The sequence below is a fragment of the Trichosurus vulpecula genome, chromosome 1 (genome assembly GCF_011100635.1).
Source record: "Trichosurus vulpecula isolate mTriVul1 chromosome 1, mTriVul1.pri, whole genome shotgun sequence".
NCBI lineage: Eukaryota > Metazoa > Chordata > Mammalia > Diprotodontia > Phalangeridae > Trichosurus > Trichosurus vulpecula.
In genome coordinates this window covers 290,570,376-290,588,496 of record NC_050573.1, presented here as the reverse complement: position 1 = coordinate 290,588,496, position 18,121 = coordinate 290,570,376, and the positions used below count along the sequence as shown (strand labels likewise).

Below are 18,121 nucleotides of genomic sequence, written 5' to 3'. Positions count from 1 at the left end.
TTGACCATTTATCAGTTGGAAGGTGACTTTTATTCTCATAAATTTGACTCAGTTCTCTATATATTTGAGAAATGAGGCTTTTATCAGAAATATCGGTTGTAAAAATTATTTCCCAGCTTTCTTCTTTCCTTCTAATTTTGGTTGCATTGGTTTTGTTTGTGCAAACTCTTTTTAATTTAATGTAATCAAAATTATCCATTTTGTATTTCATAATGTTTCTATCTCTTGTGCGATATTTCTAATTTTTTTTCCTAGTCTGTTGTTTTCTTCTATTTCTCTGAATTGTTCATTTAGGAAAACTTTCTTATCTCCTTGCTGTTATCTGGGATTCTGCATTCAGTTGTGTAGAGGTAGCTAGGTGTCACAGTGAATAGAGTGCTGGCCCTGAAGTCAGGAGGACTCATTTTGTCAAGTTCAAATCTGATCTCAGACACTTCCTAGCTGTGTGACCTTGGGAAAGTCTCTTAACACAGTTAGCCCCAATTTCCTTGAGAAGGAAATGGCAAACCACTCCAGTATCTGCCAAGAAAACCCCAAATGGGGTCATAGAGTTGAATACCACTGAAATGACTTAACAACAACAAAAATATCTTTCCCTTTTGCTTTCCTTCTTTACTTTGCTATTTGTCAAGTCTCATTAGATAGCCATTTTGCTTTCTTGATCTTTTTTGTTTGGAATGTTTTTATTGCGGTCTCTTGTACAATATTGTGAGGCTCTGTTTTCCAAGCACTCTTCCAAATCTATTCATTAGTTACACTTCATATTCATAAGGGATATTATTTAGGTCCTACCTATATGGTCTGATGGTTTTCCCTACTTTTCTTTAAGTCTAAATTTTGCAAAAAGAAGCTCATGATCTGATCCACAAATCAGCTCCAGGTCTCATTTTAACTGACAATATAGTGATTTTCCACTACAAAGTATGTAATGAATCTCATTTCTATAGTGACTATCTAGTGATGTCACCTTTTGATGTTGCCTTTTGAGTTGTTAAAAAAGAGTGTTTATTATGACCAGCTAGTTATCTTGAGAAAACTCTTAGTTTCTGCTGTCCTTCATTTTGTACTTCAAACTGTTATTCCAGTTGTCTTTTTTTTTTTTTTGGCAGGGCATTTGGGGTTAAGTGACTTGCCCAAGGTTACACAGTTAGTACATGTGTCAAGTGTTTGAGGTCGGTTTTGAACTCAGGTCCTCCTGACTCCAGGGCCAGTGCTGTACTCACTGCGCCACCTAGCTGCGACTCCAATTGTCTTTTGATTTTCTACTTTAGTATTTCAATCCCCCATAATGAACGTTTTATCTTTTTGGGTGTTATTTCTACAAGATATTGTAGGTCTTCATGGAACTGATCAATTTGGCTTCTTCAGTACAGTGGTTAGAGTATAGACTTGTATTACTGTGATGTTGAACAGTTTCCCTTGGATTCAAATAGATAATCAGTCAATTTTGATATTATGCCCTACGCTGCTTTTCTTACTCTTTTGTTGACTATAAAGACTACTACATTTTTTTCAAGGAATTCTTGCTCATAGTAGCATATGCAGTGATCATCTGAATTCATTCCACCCAATCCCATCCATTTAAGTTCACTGACATCCAAGATGCCAATGTTTACTCTATCTGCTGTTTGACCACATCCAGCTTACCTTGGTTCATAGAGCTTACGTTCCAGGTTCCTATGCAGTATTGACCTTTCGGACTTTCCTTTTGTAACTAGATGCATCTGCAGCTGAGTGTCCTTTTTGGCTTTGCTCCAGCCATTTAATCAGTACTGGAGCTACTCTGCTCTTCTCTAGTAGCATATTGGGCACCTTACTACATGAGATCTTCTAGTGTCATCTCTTTTATCATTTTAATACTGTCCAAGGAGTTTTATTGGCAAAGATACTAGAGAGGTATTTGCTATTTCCTTCTCCAGCACCTCATCTTATGTCAGAATTCTACACCATGACATATCTATCTTGGGTAACTGGGCACAGCATAGTTGATAGTTTCATTGAGCTGCACAAGCTCCTCCTCTACAACAAAGCAGTAATCCAGGGAGGGTTTTATGTCAATAGTTTCCTCCTAAGAATAGTTTTCTTAAATTGCTTTGATGCAGCCTTATTCCCACTCTCCACCCTTAGACTTTTTCCTGATTTGTCAACACTTTCCTTTTTGATTTTTTGCCTAAATTATTGATTTATTCTTCTTTCTTTTGTTTATTTAGTTATCTAATTTCTTTGCTTGGTTCTCTGCATTAATTCCTTTCCCTTTCTGTAAATTTTATTTTCTGGTTCATGGTCTTTATTCCTTATTTACTTTTTTGTGGTTCTTGTGATGTTTAAGCTTTTGAAGTACTGATTTTGAGCTCTCTTTGAATCAATTTCTATTTTGTTATTGCCTTTATAGATTTTGCCTTTTTTAAATCATCCATTTTTTCTGTTAAGCCTCATTCCTTTTTTAGTAAGTTAATTTATTTTAGTTTTCAATATTCACTTCCATGAATTTTAAATTTTTTCTCCCTCCTCCTCCCCCTCCCCAAGATGGCATGCAATCCAATATATGAGCCTCACTCTTAGAAACATTAATTCATGAGGCATTGTGGACCTCAGTTTCCTCATTTGTAAAATGAGTGGATTGACCTGAGGTCCCTTCAGCTCCAAATGCATAATCTTATAATTCTTTCTTGGCTTAAGTGCACAAAATCATCATCTAGAGTTTTAATGGCAATGAAATGGTATGTTTTAGTGTAATGGGTATATTTTTTTTGCCTGTGTAATGACATTAACCTCACAGATGCAAGATACCTCAGTATATAAAGTACTGCACAAAAGGCTGAACTCTTGTGTTTGGCTGAACTTTGATGCCTAAAAATTTTTTGGGTAGATAAAAATATCTCCTCTCCCCCCTCCCCCCCCCCGTGTAAACAGGCTTCTGGTATACCCTTTCCATGAGATGATTTCAAGTGGAAATCATATATAAACATATATACACTTGATTTTATATATACATTTATGATTATGTATATGCACATATACAGATATATAGATATGCATACATACATATATATGTATGTGTCTATGTTAGTAATATACATATAGGAGCCTAGAATTGGGATTTCATTAGTATAAGAACTTCTAGGGGAGGAAATTCTCTCTTCCAGTGCTATAATGGTACAAGTTGGCACCTTTGCTATTATGCTCCAAGTTTTAGACAGGGATTTAAAAAAAAAATCCTGCCCTCCCCTTCTCTCCCCGATTTTTAGGAATTTATTTCTTCTTTCTCCTCTCTCCCACTGAAATTAAAGAAAAACAAAACCCTTGTAGCGAATATACATGGTAAGGCATAACAAGTTCTCACATTAGCCAGGCCCTCAAAATACATTTACCATTCTGCATATTTAGTTAGGCAGGGGTTCTTCACCTTGTTTGTGTCATGAACCTCTTTGGCAGTCTTGTGAAGCCATCTACATCTACATATATGATTACCAAGGAAACCAGGTATATTGAAATATCATGATCAAATTATTAAAAACAAAAGCACAAGTTGCCTGGAGCACTTAGAGGTTAAGGGATTTAACCTCAGGGTCATACAGCCAGTGTGTGTCAGAGTCAATACTCCAACTCAGGTCTTCCTGTCTTTGAGGTTGGGTCTTTATTCACTATGCCCTGCCCTTCACTATGTCTTTCAATAAAATTCATTATTCCTAATATATGTATTTTATTTCTGGAACAAGATTAAAAAGTACAATGCAGGGCCCAAAAGCTTGTTAGTACTTATATTCAAATACTTCTTACTTGGTAAACTCTCCTACTCAACAAATTCTTTCATGCTTTATCAGATTTTCCCTACTCATTAAACTCCAGTGCTCCCTATTGGTTTTAGGATAAAATGTAAACTCCTTTGTTTGCCTTTCAAAACCTTTCACAGCATAGCCTCGATGTGTCTTTCCTGTCTCTTGAGGCATTACTCTCTGCACCCTTTCGATCTGCCCACACAGCCTTCTTTCTGTTCCTCGTACGTGACTCTTTACCTCTTCTCTCTTTATCTTTGTACTGGTTTTGCTCCATACCTAGAGCATACTACCTCTTCACCTCTCCCTCATAGAATCTCTATTCTTTCAAAGCTTGGTTGCAAAGACCACTTTCTACATCAAGGATTCTTAACCTTTTTGTGTGTCATGGACCGCTTTAGCATTATGGTGAAGCCAGCCCTTCTCAGAATGTTTTTAAGTTCATTAAATAAAATCAATTATATTTCAATATAGTTATCACAGTGTGGAATAAAACAAAAACCAAAACCCAGTTTACAGACCTCAGGTTAGAAAACTGTGCTACACTGACATGATTTTAGAGTTATTTGATCATAATTTTTAATTGATGCAATGGCTACTAATACTTCAGTGTTAAAATTAAGTTTTCCTTTGACTACACTATGCCAAATTTGTAAGCAAAGAAATTCTCTTGTGTAGACATATTTAAGGAAATCATTAAGCAAAACCTTTTTAAACATTTATTTTTGTAATATGAATAATTATTCCCTAATTCATCTGTTTTGTAAATACAGTTTTTTGTTTTCAAGCTTTATTAAAAAAGTTAATTGCCTATATGTCTTGCATACATTCTGCTGCACTCCCCACCTATAATTAGAACTTTGTTCCAAAACCAAAATATCCAAATGGATTAGTGCTGTTTCTCAAAAGTAGACAGACATAAGGAAAACAAATGAACATATTTATTTTCGTTTTTAAGAGAGAAAGCAAATGAGCTTACGATAGTATTTGTCCTTGTCATAATTTTAAGTGCTGTATATCTTTTTGCATAAAAGATAAATATTTAGCATAGCGCAATTGGGAATTGGGAATGAACTGGGAATGCAATTATGATATGATGTAAGATTGGGGAATCTTGTGATAAATTTTAATTTTTTTCTTTTTAAAATCTGTTTTACTTTAATTGTGGATATTCAAGTAACTTACACCATCTACTCTACTCAACCATTTAATTAACGTAACACTGTAATGACTAGCAGTTTTGTCATTGATGACTGCTGCAGTAGGATTGCCAGCACCAAATTTTGTTTCTACCACTGAATCACTTTATACTTTACTTATCTCACTGATTTTATGAAATAAAAGAATAACTTAACCAAATATTTGTTTTTATTGCAGTGATAGACAGTGGAAAGTTAAAATGCAGACTTCAGTGAACTTCGCTGAATCTTCCCTCTCTACTACGGTGCTATCCCCATCATTAACATCTCCAAGTTCTCTGGGTCTGCAAGGCACCATGAATGGTTCAATTCCAGAATTAGCTGTCAATTGTAATAGTCATATCATTGGTCTGTTGGATTCTGCTTCTTCTAAGAACTTACCTGGTAAGGTTGTAATTTTCTGATAAATGGTTCATTATTGTGATTTTGGTCAAGTCATTACATCCAGTCATTTGGGCCAGGAAAAGAATGATACTGAAGGATATAGAAAAATAATTGCTTAGTTTAGCCTAACCACAGAAACTTTTGAAGTGACTAATGTGCTTGGATAAAGCCATTTTATTTCTTTTTACATCAGGTTCTCTATCTTTTCTGAGTATTCCCTAAAAAGGGGAGTTTAACTGAGCAGGAAGATGTTATATTTTTCATTTTTTATAATTTTTTTCTGGGAGCGGGCAGTGATTAATGCTGCTGCTTTTTTTTTTTACCCTAATGAATGCACTGGTTTAGTATCATGGATAGAAAACAAATGAAGAAGTTCTTATATGCTTTGCATATAGATGATGACAGGAAAATGCAGGATAAACTATATTAACAGGGTGTAGAAAATGAAACAGTTCTCATCGGGTTAGGAAAAATTGAAAGTAAATAGAAGAGAGGAAAAAGGTAGAAGAAGTTAATAACAGTACAATGAGGAAGTAGAAGTTTGACATGTTATGGACAGAGAACTAGGAAGGGCTTTGGGAGAAGCTCATGAGGAAATAAATATTTTTATTAAACTTCTACTTAGAAGTTAAATTATTTGACCTTTGAACCAAGTTTTTTTTCTCAGTTAATGTAATTTTAATTACATTAATGTTACAGATTTTATAAATATGCTACCCTTTATAGCCTTATTAGTTATCGAGGTGAGGGAAATTTTTTTTGTTTTTATTTGCTAGCTATTTTGTGAGTGATAAATTATTTCTGTTGCATGTAATGGAAAAGGTAAAAAAAAATTTTCTCAGTTATATAAATTTTACTCAGTATTTTATACAGGTATATGGTTTTGGTTAGATTAGTGATCTGCAAAATGTTTTAGAAATACATTTTTTCATTTTTGAAAAGTTTTATGAAGTTGTGAAGAAGGTATTTCTCCACCAAAACTTTACAGATTCTTTATTTACAGCTTCTCTCCAAGATAACATGGCAAACCCCAAAGAGAAAACTCCAATGTGTCTGGTAAATGAGTTAGCCCGTTTCAATAGAGTTCAACCCCAGTATAAGCTTCTGAATGAAAGAGGGCCTGCTCATGCCAAGGTAAGGTTACAATTTTAGGTTGTGAGCCGTACCTTAAGTTCTGAACAGGTGATTTTATGGTCTGGCAAGCTGCTTACTAAAATAAATCAAATTCATAGTCTTAGATTTGTCTTTTTCTTTTTTTTGTCTTTTTTTTTTAATGGGGAAGGGCTAGAAGCATGGGGCTGAAGTCGTTGTTTCTGTGTTGAGGTCAGTAATATACAATTAAAGGTAGAATCAATTGAGACAGATTTTCCTTCTTTAATTCCCACCCATCATGCTCATTTTTTTTTTTTGTCCATAGTACCTAGATCTAAAATACCTAGATCTGGGCTCATGAGCCCAGATATATTGATGAGCCAAATTTTTCTCTCCATTACAGAAACTATCTGAAATTGAGTATTTCCTCTAGCAATTGCAATTATCAGCCTTATCCAGTGTGATTTTTATTTCTAAAATTCATTTAATTCACATAATGTTGGATATGTTAGTATTGAAACCAAATGATTTATTATTATCTACATGTTCATTTTTAATACTTATTTTCCCAGGGAAACAACTTAGAACATATAAGTTATTCTTACAGTATATCCTCACAATTGTGCCTTATATTTGCATTTAAAAAAAATCGTAGTAACTTGGTGAAACTACAAATTTAAAAATTATAAACTATATTAATTATATGTTATTTTTTGGGTTCAGTCATCTGCTCTTGGAAATTTGAGATTATGATGGCATAGTTACACTTTCGGATTAGCCTGAAGTCAACAATTTTCTAGAAGTTGATTATGAAAATTGTGGATTTCTATTCTCTTTACTTCCCTTTCTTCTTCTTGGCTTTAATCTTTTATTACTTAATTGCTCATTAGCACCTCTTTCTAAACATGGCTCAGGTAAGGAAAAGAGTTAAACTATAATTTGTCATTTTTTAACTTGTTGTCAGTTGTTTAAAGAGATTTAATGAACGATAAGATGGAATATGTGAAGGATTTTATTTATAGCCACTCTCTCCCTATTTAGTCTAAATAAATTGATAGTTGCAGCTATAGGTAAGGAAACACTGCTAATGAGTAAACATTAATGGAAAAAAGAGGCTAACACCTCTTCACACTATAGTGATTTAAATTTTGGCATTGCCACTTAATAGCATTACTCCCTTCTCTGACCCTACTTTTTTTTCATCTGTAATTCAAGGGGATTGAAGATAATTTCTAAGTCCTCTTACATAAACCATTTTTACAAAAAATCTGGATCAAATTTGCAATGTTATATACCCTCTTAAGTGGATTTAAAAGCAAATTAATAAACAATAAATATGTTATTTACAGCTCATACGTTTTTCTAACAGTTTATTCGTTATTCGGTATGGTGTTTAGCTACCATGGACAATAGAATTTAAAGAAGAAATATTATTTTTGTTCACTTTTTTTTGCCCTTTTCATTATTTTCAGTTGGGCTGCCTATAATTATGTTCTTCTATTAATTTATTTTGGGCTCTGTAGCTTACTCTACTATTCTAATAACATTCTGCTATTGTTTTATAATATGTAGTACATAACTTACTGTGATTATTAGCATTAAAGCAGTCATGGAGTCCTACAATATCCTTATTTTACAGGTGAAGAAACTAAGGCTTAGAAAGGAAAAGTGACCAGTGTGCCCCAGATTAAGTGGCAGCATTAAGACTTGCATGAAGTTCCCTTGACCCCTAGACATGCTTTCTAGTGTTCTAGGTTGCCTCAGTTTTAGACTTTTAGACTGATATTTTGGTAGCGGGACTTCAGGGATTTTAAGTCTTAGGTGTAAATCCCGAGTATGCTTTTCAGTATTTCTTGGCCCATCTGTTGTAGGTTAAAGTTGAAAACTTATTCTTTTTTTTTCTTCCATTTTTGTATTCCACACTCTACCCCCCCAAAAAAGAGAGCATTCTCATATCTAAAACAGAAGAGGAAAAATGATTGCATATGAAACTGTGAGTCATATATAGCTGGCTTTTAAAAAAAATCTAAAAAATTCCGTGTTACTTTCAAAGCTGTCATGCTTTTCTTTGTTTTCTTTTTCTACCTCCTTCTCTTCTCTTCTGGGCATTCTTTTAAATAGTTTAATTTCTTTTCCTCCTTTTAGGTTTTTATGGAGGTGGGGCTTTAATGGGGCAATCCTATTACTGGGCCCATTCTCCTTGCTAGTGCTTGAGTGACTGGGAGAAGGATTGTACCCTCAACAGTGATAGGAGAGTTCAAAATATGGGAGGGTTTGGAAAAAGAATGATATAAAATGATCCTGCAAAGGACTCTAAGAAAAAAATGGTTAGACAGGAGAGCTAGGAGAGAGCAGTGTAACAGAAATCTGGCATAGGGAAGACAGATAGGAGGAAGGGTTGGTCAGCAGTGTCTTATGGCACTGAGAGATCAAGAAGGATGAGGGCTAAGAAGAGGCTATTGAGCTTCGCAATTATGAAATTGTTGGTGACCTTGGAGAGGGCAATTTGATTTGAGTGGGACTGCCAGATTTCAAGGAGTTGAGGAGTATATTGCAAGGGATGTGAGGAAGTGGAGGTAGCAAGTGTAGGTGGCATTTCCTGGAAGTTTGTCTGTAAAAGGGAGGAGATATATAGAAAAATTCATAAAGGGAATGTGGGGTCAAATGAAAGTTTTTTTTAGGTTGCAGAAGACCAAAGAGGAGACCAGGCACCCTTAGGAAAGTTTCTTTGCACCATCCTGGCCTCCATATTCACTTTGAACAAAATCCTTGCCTCTAGCTAGGTATTGCTTAGAACAGAGTTTTCAAATACACTGCTGTATTTAGCCCACAATGCTGTGGAGTGCAGGGGGAACTGGATTAAAATGTAATCAGGAAATATTTAACAAAATACATAAGATACAATAAGATATAGATAATATTATGTTTTAAAATAAGTTAATATGAAGGCTTTAGGGATCCTCGTGTACATTTTAGTGGCCCCCCTCACCCCACCCTCTCCCTTTCTACTTGAGTTTGACACCTTTGCCATAGAGTTTCAGGGAGGCAGAAAGCCTGGAAGAGGCCTTGTAACCAGCTGTAGCCATTATTATGCGTGTTTTGGGCATAGTCTGTTCCATCAGATTTGTAGCTCTTCAACAGAATGTCTGTGAAGGGTAAGGGCTAGAATATTAGCCAATTCATGAATTATATTTCTGTTTGTTCTTTTGTAAGATAATTATTTGCTTATGTCAGACTTTATTAAAAATGTAAAATGTATGAAAGTATTGACTGAACCTGACTCCTTGTTCTTGACTTAAGAAAAAAAGGAAGCTTCATTTAAAGGACTACAGGATTAGCTTTGACAATAAAAGTATAAAATAAGCTTAATTAATGAATTTACTAATTGTGCTTCACTGTATTTTACATTGACCAGTGTTTTGTTACATAGTTATTGGACCATGTGGCAAGATGTTTTGTGTCCTTGGAGGAGGTAGTACAAAATTGTTTATAGTTTCTTATATATACACATTCCTTTAATGGGAAATAGTTCCCTGATGATGGGAAATATATTGCATACATATTTATCTTATATTATTCCCCCCAAAACTTTTCTAGACATTAAACATATTAAGGCAACTACTTATTTGTAAATTTAACATCAGTAGACAGGGATCATGTAATCAACAAGATGAACATTTTCTCCAGTCCCCGATAACTCTCAAAACTCCTAAAAAGGAACTATGAGCCAAAGTTTTAATTATAACTGTTCCCACAGGATAAGAAAACAAGGAAGATTACTCAACAAGGTAACAGACTTATGAATTAATAGTGATAATACTACTTCCTAGAGTGCTAACTCAGCACTTCACCTCTCCCTTCATCCCTAAAGCACAGGCTGGGTGCACAAACCAAACCACAAGCTTGTTCTTTAGGACCTACTCAAGGAATTTGCTCCTGTTGTAGCCTTTGCTAGAATACCCTGTCCCTGCTCCTCCCTCAGCATCCTGTTGCAACAGCAGAGTACCTCAACTCTATTCATGAGGTGAAGGATGAGGTATGGAGGGGAAAAACTGTGTACTGCCTGAGGTGTTCTCTAGGTTAGAGAATCCCAAGGTGACAGAAACTCTGCCTGTGGCACTTACTCTACATACTCCTGAGCTGAGAAAAAGTAGACATCGACCCAGCTCATACAGGGAACCAAAGAACAGACATAAGTGGGTTGGGGAGGAAGGGTGGCATAGTTGTACCAGGCCTTAATGAAAGGGTACTGATGTCCATCTGGGGCCAGTCCCATCCCTCCAGAAGTTACCTGAGGCAGGGACTGAGACTGAAAAAAAGTAAGTTCATCAACATGGGAGGAGGCTGAGACAACCTTGAGGTCCAAACCCAGGGGTGAACCTACTATTAAAGAGGGAGGAATTAGAAAGTGTGTGACAGACAAATAAAAGGAAAAAAGGCTAAAACCGCCATAGATCTTGGAAGGAAGAAAATTCAATTAAAAACCTAAAGTACAATCAACTAAATCAACAGAGAAGATACAAAGATTAGAGAGGGAGATGAGTAAGGTTACAAACATGTCTAAATAAATATTCTGTAGAAGGCATATTCAACCAGTACCAGATGAAACATAGTACCCTGTAGATTTCCAAGAGAGCATGTAACTTTAGCAAGGTGTTCCCAGATGGCTCAAAAGAGAGGAACCAGAATCTTGAGAGAAGTTAGATGGGAACAAATGGCAGAATTTATGGCCTGCACAGCAGGAATAGTTAGTAGGAAAAACCTTGATTTCATAGTGGTGGGTTGCTCCAGAGAAGCAAAAGGGAGGACAATAGATTGAGAATATACTGAAATGAAGGACTATCTGGAAAAAGAGAAGCAAAAAACAACTTTAAAAGAAACCATGATGTCTGTATAAGTAAAACATATTGATCTTTTTTTTTTGCTTTCATATTTATTTTTATTATTTTGTTTTTATTTTTATTTTTTTACTACCATTTTTTAAAATTTAATTTATTTATTTAACATATTTAGTTTTCAGCATTGGTTTTCACAAGAGTTTGAATTACAAATTTTCTCCCCATTTCTACCCTCCCCCCCCACTCCAAGATGGCATATATTCTGGTTGCCCTGTTCCCCAGTCAGCCCTCCCTTCTGTCACCCCACTCCCCTCCCATCCCCTTTTCCTTTCCTTTTTTGTAGGGCAAGCTAAATTTCTACTCCCCATTGCCTGTGTATCTTATTTTCTAGTTGCATGCAAAAAATTTTTTTTTGTTGTTTTTCAACGTCTGTTTTTAAAAACTTTGAGTTCCAAATTCTCCCCCCTCCTCCCTTCCTACCCACCCTCCCCAAGAAGTCAAGCAATTCAACATAGGCCACATGTGTATCATTATGTATAACTCTTCCACAATACTCATGTTGTGAAAGACTAACTATATTTTGCTTCTTCCCAACACATCACCCTTTATTGAATTTTCTTCCTTGACCCTGTCCCCTTTCCAGAGTGATTGTTTTTGATTACCTCCACCCCCATCTGCCCTCCCCTCCATCATCCCTCCCTTTTTTTATCTTCTTCCCTCTTCTTTCCTGTGGCATAAGATACCCAGTTGGGTATGTATGGTATTCCCTCCTCAGGCCAAATCTGATGAGAGCAAGATTCACTCATTCCCCCCTCACCTACCCTTTCCCCTCCTCCCACAGAACTACTTCCTCTTGCCACCTTTATGCAAGATAATCCACCCCATTCTATCTCTCCCTATCTCCCTCTCTCAATATGTTCCTCTCTCATCCCTTAATTTGATTTTATTTCTTTAAGATATCTTCCCTTCATCTTCAACTCACCCTGTGTCCTCTCTCTCTCTCTCTCTCTCTCTCTCTCTCTCTCTCTATATATATATATATATATATATATATATATATGTATATACACACACATACATACACATTCACTTATATATATATATATACACATAAACATCATGAATCATACATGTTATCTTTCCATGTAGGAATGTAAACAAAACAGTTCAACTTTAGTAAGTCCCTTGCAATTTCTTTTTCTTGTTCTTTTTCTTGATTACCTTCTCATGCTTCTCTTGATTCTTGTGTTTGAAAGTCAAATTTTCTATTCAGTTCTGGTCTTTTCACTGAGAAAGCTTGAAAGTCCTCTATTTTATTAAAAATCCATATTTTGCCTTGGAGCATGATACTCAGTTTTGCTGGGTAGGTGATTCTTGGTTTTAATCCTAGCTCCATTGACCTCCGGAATATCGCATTCCAAGCCCTTTGATCTTAATGTAGAAGCTGCCAGATCTTGGGTTATTCTGATTGTGTTTCCACAATACTCAAATTGTTTCTTTCTGGCTGCTTGCAGTATTTTCTCCTTGATCTGGGAGCTCTGGAATTTGGCGACAATATTCCTAGGAGATTTCTTTTTGGGATCTATTTGAGGAGGCGATCGATGGATTCTTTCAATTTCTATTTTGCCCTGTGGCTCTAGAATATCAGGGCAGTTCTCCTTGATAATTTCTTGAAAGATGATATCTAGGCTCTTTTTTTGATCATGGCTTTCAGGTAGTCCAATAATTTTTAAATCATCTCTCCTGGATCTATTTTCCAGGTCAGTGGTTTTTCCAATGAGATATTTCACATTGTCTTCCACTTTTTCATTCCTTTGGTTCTGTTTTATAATATCTTGATTTCTCATAAAGTCACTAGCTTCCACTTGCTCCAATCTCATTTTTAAAGTAGTATTTTCTTCAGTGGTCTTTTGGATCTCCTTTTCCATTTGGCTAATTCTGTCTTTCAAGGCATTCTTTATTCATTGGCTTTTTGGAGCTCTTTTGCCATTTGAGTTAGTCTATTTTTTAAGGTGTTGTTTTCTTCAGTGTATTTTTCAGTATTTTTTTGTGTCTCCTTTAGCAAGTCATTGACTTGTTTTTCATGGTTTTCTCGCATCCTTCTCATTTCTCTTCCCAATTTTTCCTCTACTTCTCTAACTTGCTTTTCCAAATCCTTTTTGAGCTCTTCCATGGCCTGGGACCAGTTCATGTTTTTCTTGGAGGCTTTTGGTGTAGGCTCTTGCACTTCGTTGACTTCTTCTGGCTGTATGTTTTGGTCTTTTTTGTCACCAAAGAAAGAATCCAAAGTCTGAGACTGAATCTGGGTGTGTTTTCGCTGCCTGGCCATATTCCCAACCAGCTAACTTGACCCTTGAGTTTTTCATCAGGTTATGACTGTTTGTAGACTAAAGAGTTCTATGTTCCACGTTTGGGGGGGATGTGCCAGCTCTGCCACACCAGCACTGCTCCTTCCCCAAGAACCCCCAACCTGGACTGGGCTTAGATCTTCAGCAGGCTGTGCACTCCTGCTCTGATCCTCCACTTAATTCCTCCCACCAGGTGGGCCTGGGGCCAGAAACAACAGCTGTAGGTGCCCCACCTCCACTGCCCCCGAGGCTGGAAGCCAAATCTCGAACTCCTTCCACTCCCGCAGCTTTTCCCACTAACCTTCTCTGTTGTCTTTGGTGTTTGTGGGTTGAGAAGTCTGGTAACTGCCACAGCTCACTGATTCAGGGTGCTAGGGCCCGCTCCGCCCGGCTCCTGGTCTGGTTGGTCCACGTCGCTCAGGCTGGGCTCTGCTCCACTCCGTTCCCAGCTCCCAGCTCCCAGCTCCATGTGGGATAGACCTCACCCAGAGACCATCCATGCTGTCCCGGGCTGGAGCCCTGCTCCCCTCTGCTGTTTTGTGGGTTCTGTCATTCTAGAATTGGTTCAGAGCCATTTTTTATAGGTTTTTGGAGGGACTCGGCAGGGAGGTCACGCTAGTCCCTGCTTTCCAGCCACCATCTTAGCTCCAAAACATATTGATCTTGAAGACAAATTGCATAGAGACATTTAAGGATAATAATGTCTTGTGGAAGAACATGAAAAAAAAAAACAACAACCCAAAACTCTGTATACCATAATGCAAGAAATAAGTAGAAGAAACTGTCCAGAACTTCTACATGTATATATATCTACTTCTATATATAAAACAAAGCACCAATTTAAAGAATCCACCTGTAGGAAAATAGTTTTCAATTAATAAGCTTTTACTTTTTCTTCTTCCCACCCTCTCCTAATTTAAAATAAAAACCTCTTTGTAATTAACATGCATAGTTAAATAAAACAAATTCCCAAATTGTTCATGTACAAAAATGTATGTCTCATTTTGCATTGTGAACCTATCACCTTTCTCTCAGGAGTTAGGTGACATAGATCATTATCAGTCTCCTGGAATTATGGTTGGCTCTTGCATTGATCACAGATCTTAAATGTTTCAGTATTTTTGTTTACAATGTTGTTTTTGTATAAATCATATATATATGTATATAAATATATATAACACACACACATATGTCTCATTCTGTACTCTTGAGTCTTTCACCTCTCTATCAGGAGTTAGGTAGCATTTTTCATAACAAGTCCTTTGGAATTGTGGTTGGCCATTACTCCTATCAAAGTCCCTAAGTCTTTAAAGCTGTTTACCTTTAAATATTGTTTTTGTATAAATTGTTCTCCTGGTTCTGTTTGCTTTACTCTGTGTCAGTTTATACAAGTCTGGCCAGTTTTCTCTGAAACCATTCCCTTCATCATTTCATAGCATAATAGGATGCTATAACATTTATATTCATAACATAACTTGTTCAGCCATTCACCAGTGGATTGGTGGCTTCTTTTCCAATTTCTTGACACCTCAAAAGGAGCTGTACATTTTTTTTTGTGGGGGGTACATCCTTAGAGTTTGTTGTGCTTAGAATCAATTCCTCACTTAATCTAACCTCCCTGTGCTTCTCTCTGTTCCCTTTTCCCCTTTCCCTACTATCCTGAGTGAAGTGTATTTTTGTACTGAGCTCTGTTTGTGTGTGTGTTATGTTTGTAAATATATATACATATACATACACACACACACACATATATGTTCTTTCCTCCTTTGACCACTTTAGATCAGAGTGAGGTTCAAGTGTCAGCCACTCCCCTCACCTTCTTCTCCATTTGCTTAGTCTTCTATTTGAGTACCCCGATTATGTGTGATAATTTTCCTCAACCTTCATTCCTCTCTTCCTCCCCTCCCCCAAAGGTATTCATTCTCTCTCTTTCCATTCTTCTTTTAAGATCATTAAGACATAACAGAGCTACTTCTAGGCCTTCTGTCTAAATAGAATTCCTCTATGATACCTGATGATGATAGGGTTCATAGGAGACAGACATGTCATTTCTCCATATTTAAACATAAAAATATAGCCTTGTTTAGGCCCTTATGATTGTCTATTCCTTTTTATCTTTTTGTTTCTCTTAGCCCCTCTGCTTGAACTTCAAAGTTTCTTTGCAGCTGTGGTCTTTTCATCAGGAATGCTTGAACATCCTATATTTCATAAAAAGTCTATTTTTTTTCTCCTTTATGATTATACTAAAAGTTTCAGGGTAAATTATTCTTGACTATAAGCCTACATCTTCTGGAATATTATGTCCTAAGCTCTCCGCTCCTTTATAGTGGTAGCTACTATTTGTGAGTTTGACAGTGTCGCCTTGATACTTGAATTCTTTCTTTCTGACTGCTTGCCATATTTTTCATTTTTATTTTATTTTATTTTATTTATTTATTTTATTTTTATTTTTTATTATTCCTGAGAGTTTTCATTTTGGGGTTTCTTTCAGGAGGTGACCAGTGGATTCTTTGTGTTTCCATTTTGTCCTCTTGTTCTAAAAGATCTGGGTAGTTTTCTTTAAATATTTCTTGAAATATGATGTTTAGGCTGTTTTTTTGGTCATGGCTTTCAGGTAGCCCAGTGATTCTTAAATTTTTTTCTTCTCTAATTGTTTTCCAGCTTAATTATTTTTGGTATGAGACAGACACCTTATATTTTCTTCTGTTTTTTCATTCTTTTGACTTTAAAAATTATTTCCTATTTTCTCACAGAATCATTGGCTTCTATTTGAGTTATTCTAATTTTCACTGAGGTTTTTGCTTCAGCAAAGTTTTATATCTTGTGCTAAGCTGTTACTTTCCTTTCCAATGATTTCTTCTATAGCTCTCATTTCAGTTTTTTTCCTATAACATTCTCATTTCATAGACAAAACATTTTTTAACTCTTGCTACATCTTTTCCAGGAATTCTATTTAAATTTATGTTCAAGCTACATTTTTCTTTGAGGCTTTGCTTAGAGATAATTTTGAGCCATTTTCTTCTTTTGCTTCTATAAGTCTTTAGCATCCTTGTCAACATAATAGCTTTTTATGGTGGGTTTTTTGTTTGCTTTATTCTTCCAGCCTAATTTCTGACTTTGGATTTTGTTAGTGCCAGTAGGTATAAGCAAGTGTAAAGAAGAGAAGTAAATGACACAGATGATACTACTACTAGCATGAACCGGAAGCTTTATTGTGAAATAGATATTCCTGAGAGGGGAGTGTGGACCAGTGGTCTGAGTACCAGACAGGGCTAAGAACTTTAGACCTTGCTAGACTGGTTAGACTGGATCATTGCTTTATGTGATTTTGTGAAAATTCAGTATGGCTTTGGGTAACTTAATTTCTCAGTTTCCTTGTTTGTAAAATGAGACCCATAATACCTATTCTATTAGGACATAATAAATAGTGATTCATTCATGTAAACATGCCAGTTGACTTTTAGTAGTATGTATTTTCAGTCATTGCCTGAACAAGATCAGTGTGCCTCAACTTGGAATTTGTCTGTAAGCCAGCAAAAGATTTTTTGAGACCTATCACATGATTTTTGTGAAGATTATTCTCAGGCAACATGGTTTTCTGTTATACATATTTCTATTAAAGCTTAAAATGACAGTAGAAGAGAAGTCAATTATAGTAACTTATTTTTATGGCATTCTAAGGGTCTAATACAATAATACAGTGTAACACATATTAAAGCCCCTCTTACATGTGGAGCACTGGGTTAGACACTAGAGGATATGCAAAGTTCAGCAAAGAATACAGGCTGTACTTCCTTGGAACTTTGTCTAGTAGAGGAATTTATAATGTAGACGAGGGATTCTTTACCTATTTTTTTTGGTGTCATGGGCCCCTCTGACAGTTTGGTGACTCCTAAGGACCCCTTTCCAGAGTATTTTTAAATACATAGAACAAAATACATAGAATTATGAAGGAAACCAATTATTGAAATACAATGGTGAGAGGATTAGGTACTAGATGAATGACAAAGGAGGGTTGAAAACATGTTGTTGTTGTTCAACATGTGTGTTGAAAACACACATACATACATGCTTTTCCTGATCTCAAACTATATCATTAAATGGGAGTCATCTTGTCAATTATATATATAAAGGTCAATTATTTCAATATATCGATAGCATTTGCTGATTTTCAAAATCTTCTTACTCTGCTTTCTTTTCTTCTTTTAAAAATATTCTTTTTTTGTGTGAGATGGCTCTCAGACTAGTAGGACAATGTTAGAACTACCACATTAAATTTCATATCTACTTAAAAAACCCAAGCTGCATGTAATAGAAATTCATAGCTTCATAGGCAGTCCTCCTTTTTTGTTCTTCTTTGTGTGTGGAAATATATAGATGCTAGCTAGCAATAGCTATGGAATATATATATATGGAAATGCCCCATACTTGTTGACTTCATAATTTAAAAAAATTATGATTGGGTCAAGGACCCAGTGGGATAG

At 35.9% G+C, this 18,121-nt stretch overlaps 1 protein-coding gene across 5 annotated transcripts in view; it reads left to right on the top strand.

The window, feature by feature from the left end:
• STAU2 (staufen double-stranded RNA binding protein 2) overlaps positions 1 to 18,121 on the top strand; it is a 422,077-nt gene that overhangs the window by 41,191 nt on the left and 362,765 nt on the right. For all 5 annotated transcript variants that reach the window (XM_036768257.1, XM_036768272.1, XM_036768268.1 and 2 more), the window contains exons 2-3: positions 5,154 to 5,359; positions 6,363 to 6,493. In XM_036768257.1, the coding sequence (XP_036624152.1) occupies positions 5,176 to 5,359; positions 6,363 to 6,493 (315 nt within the window). In that variant the 5' untranslated portion in view covers positions 5,154 to 5,175. The remainder of the gene's footprint in view (positions 1 to 5,153; positions 5,360 to 6,362; positions 6,494 to 18,121) is intronic.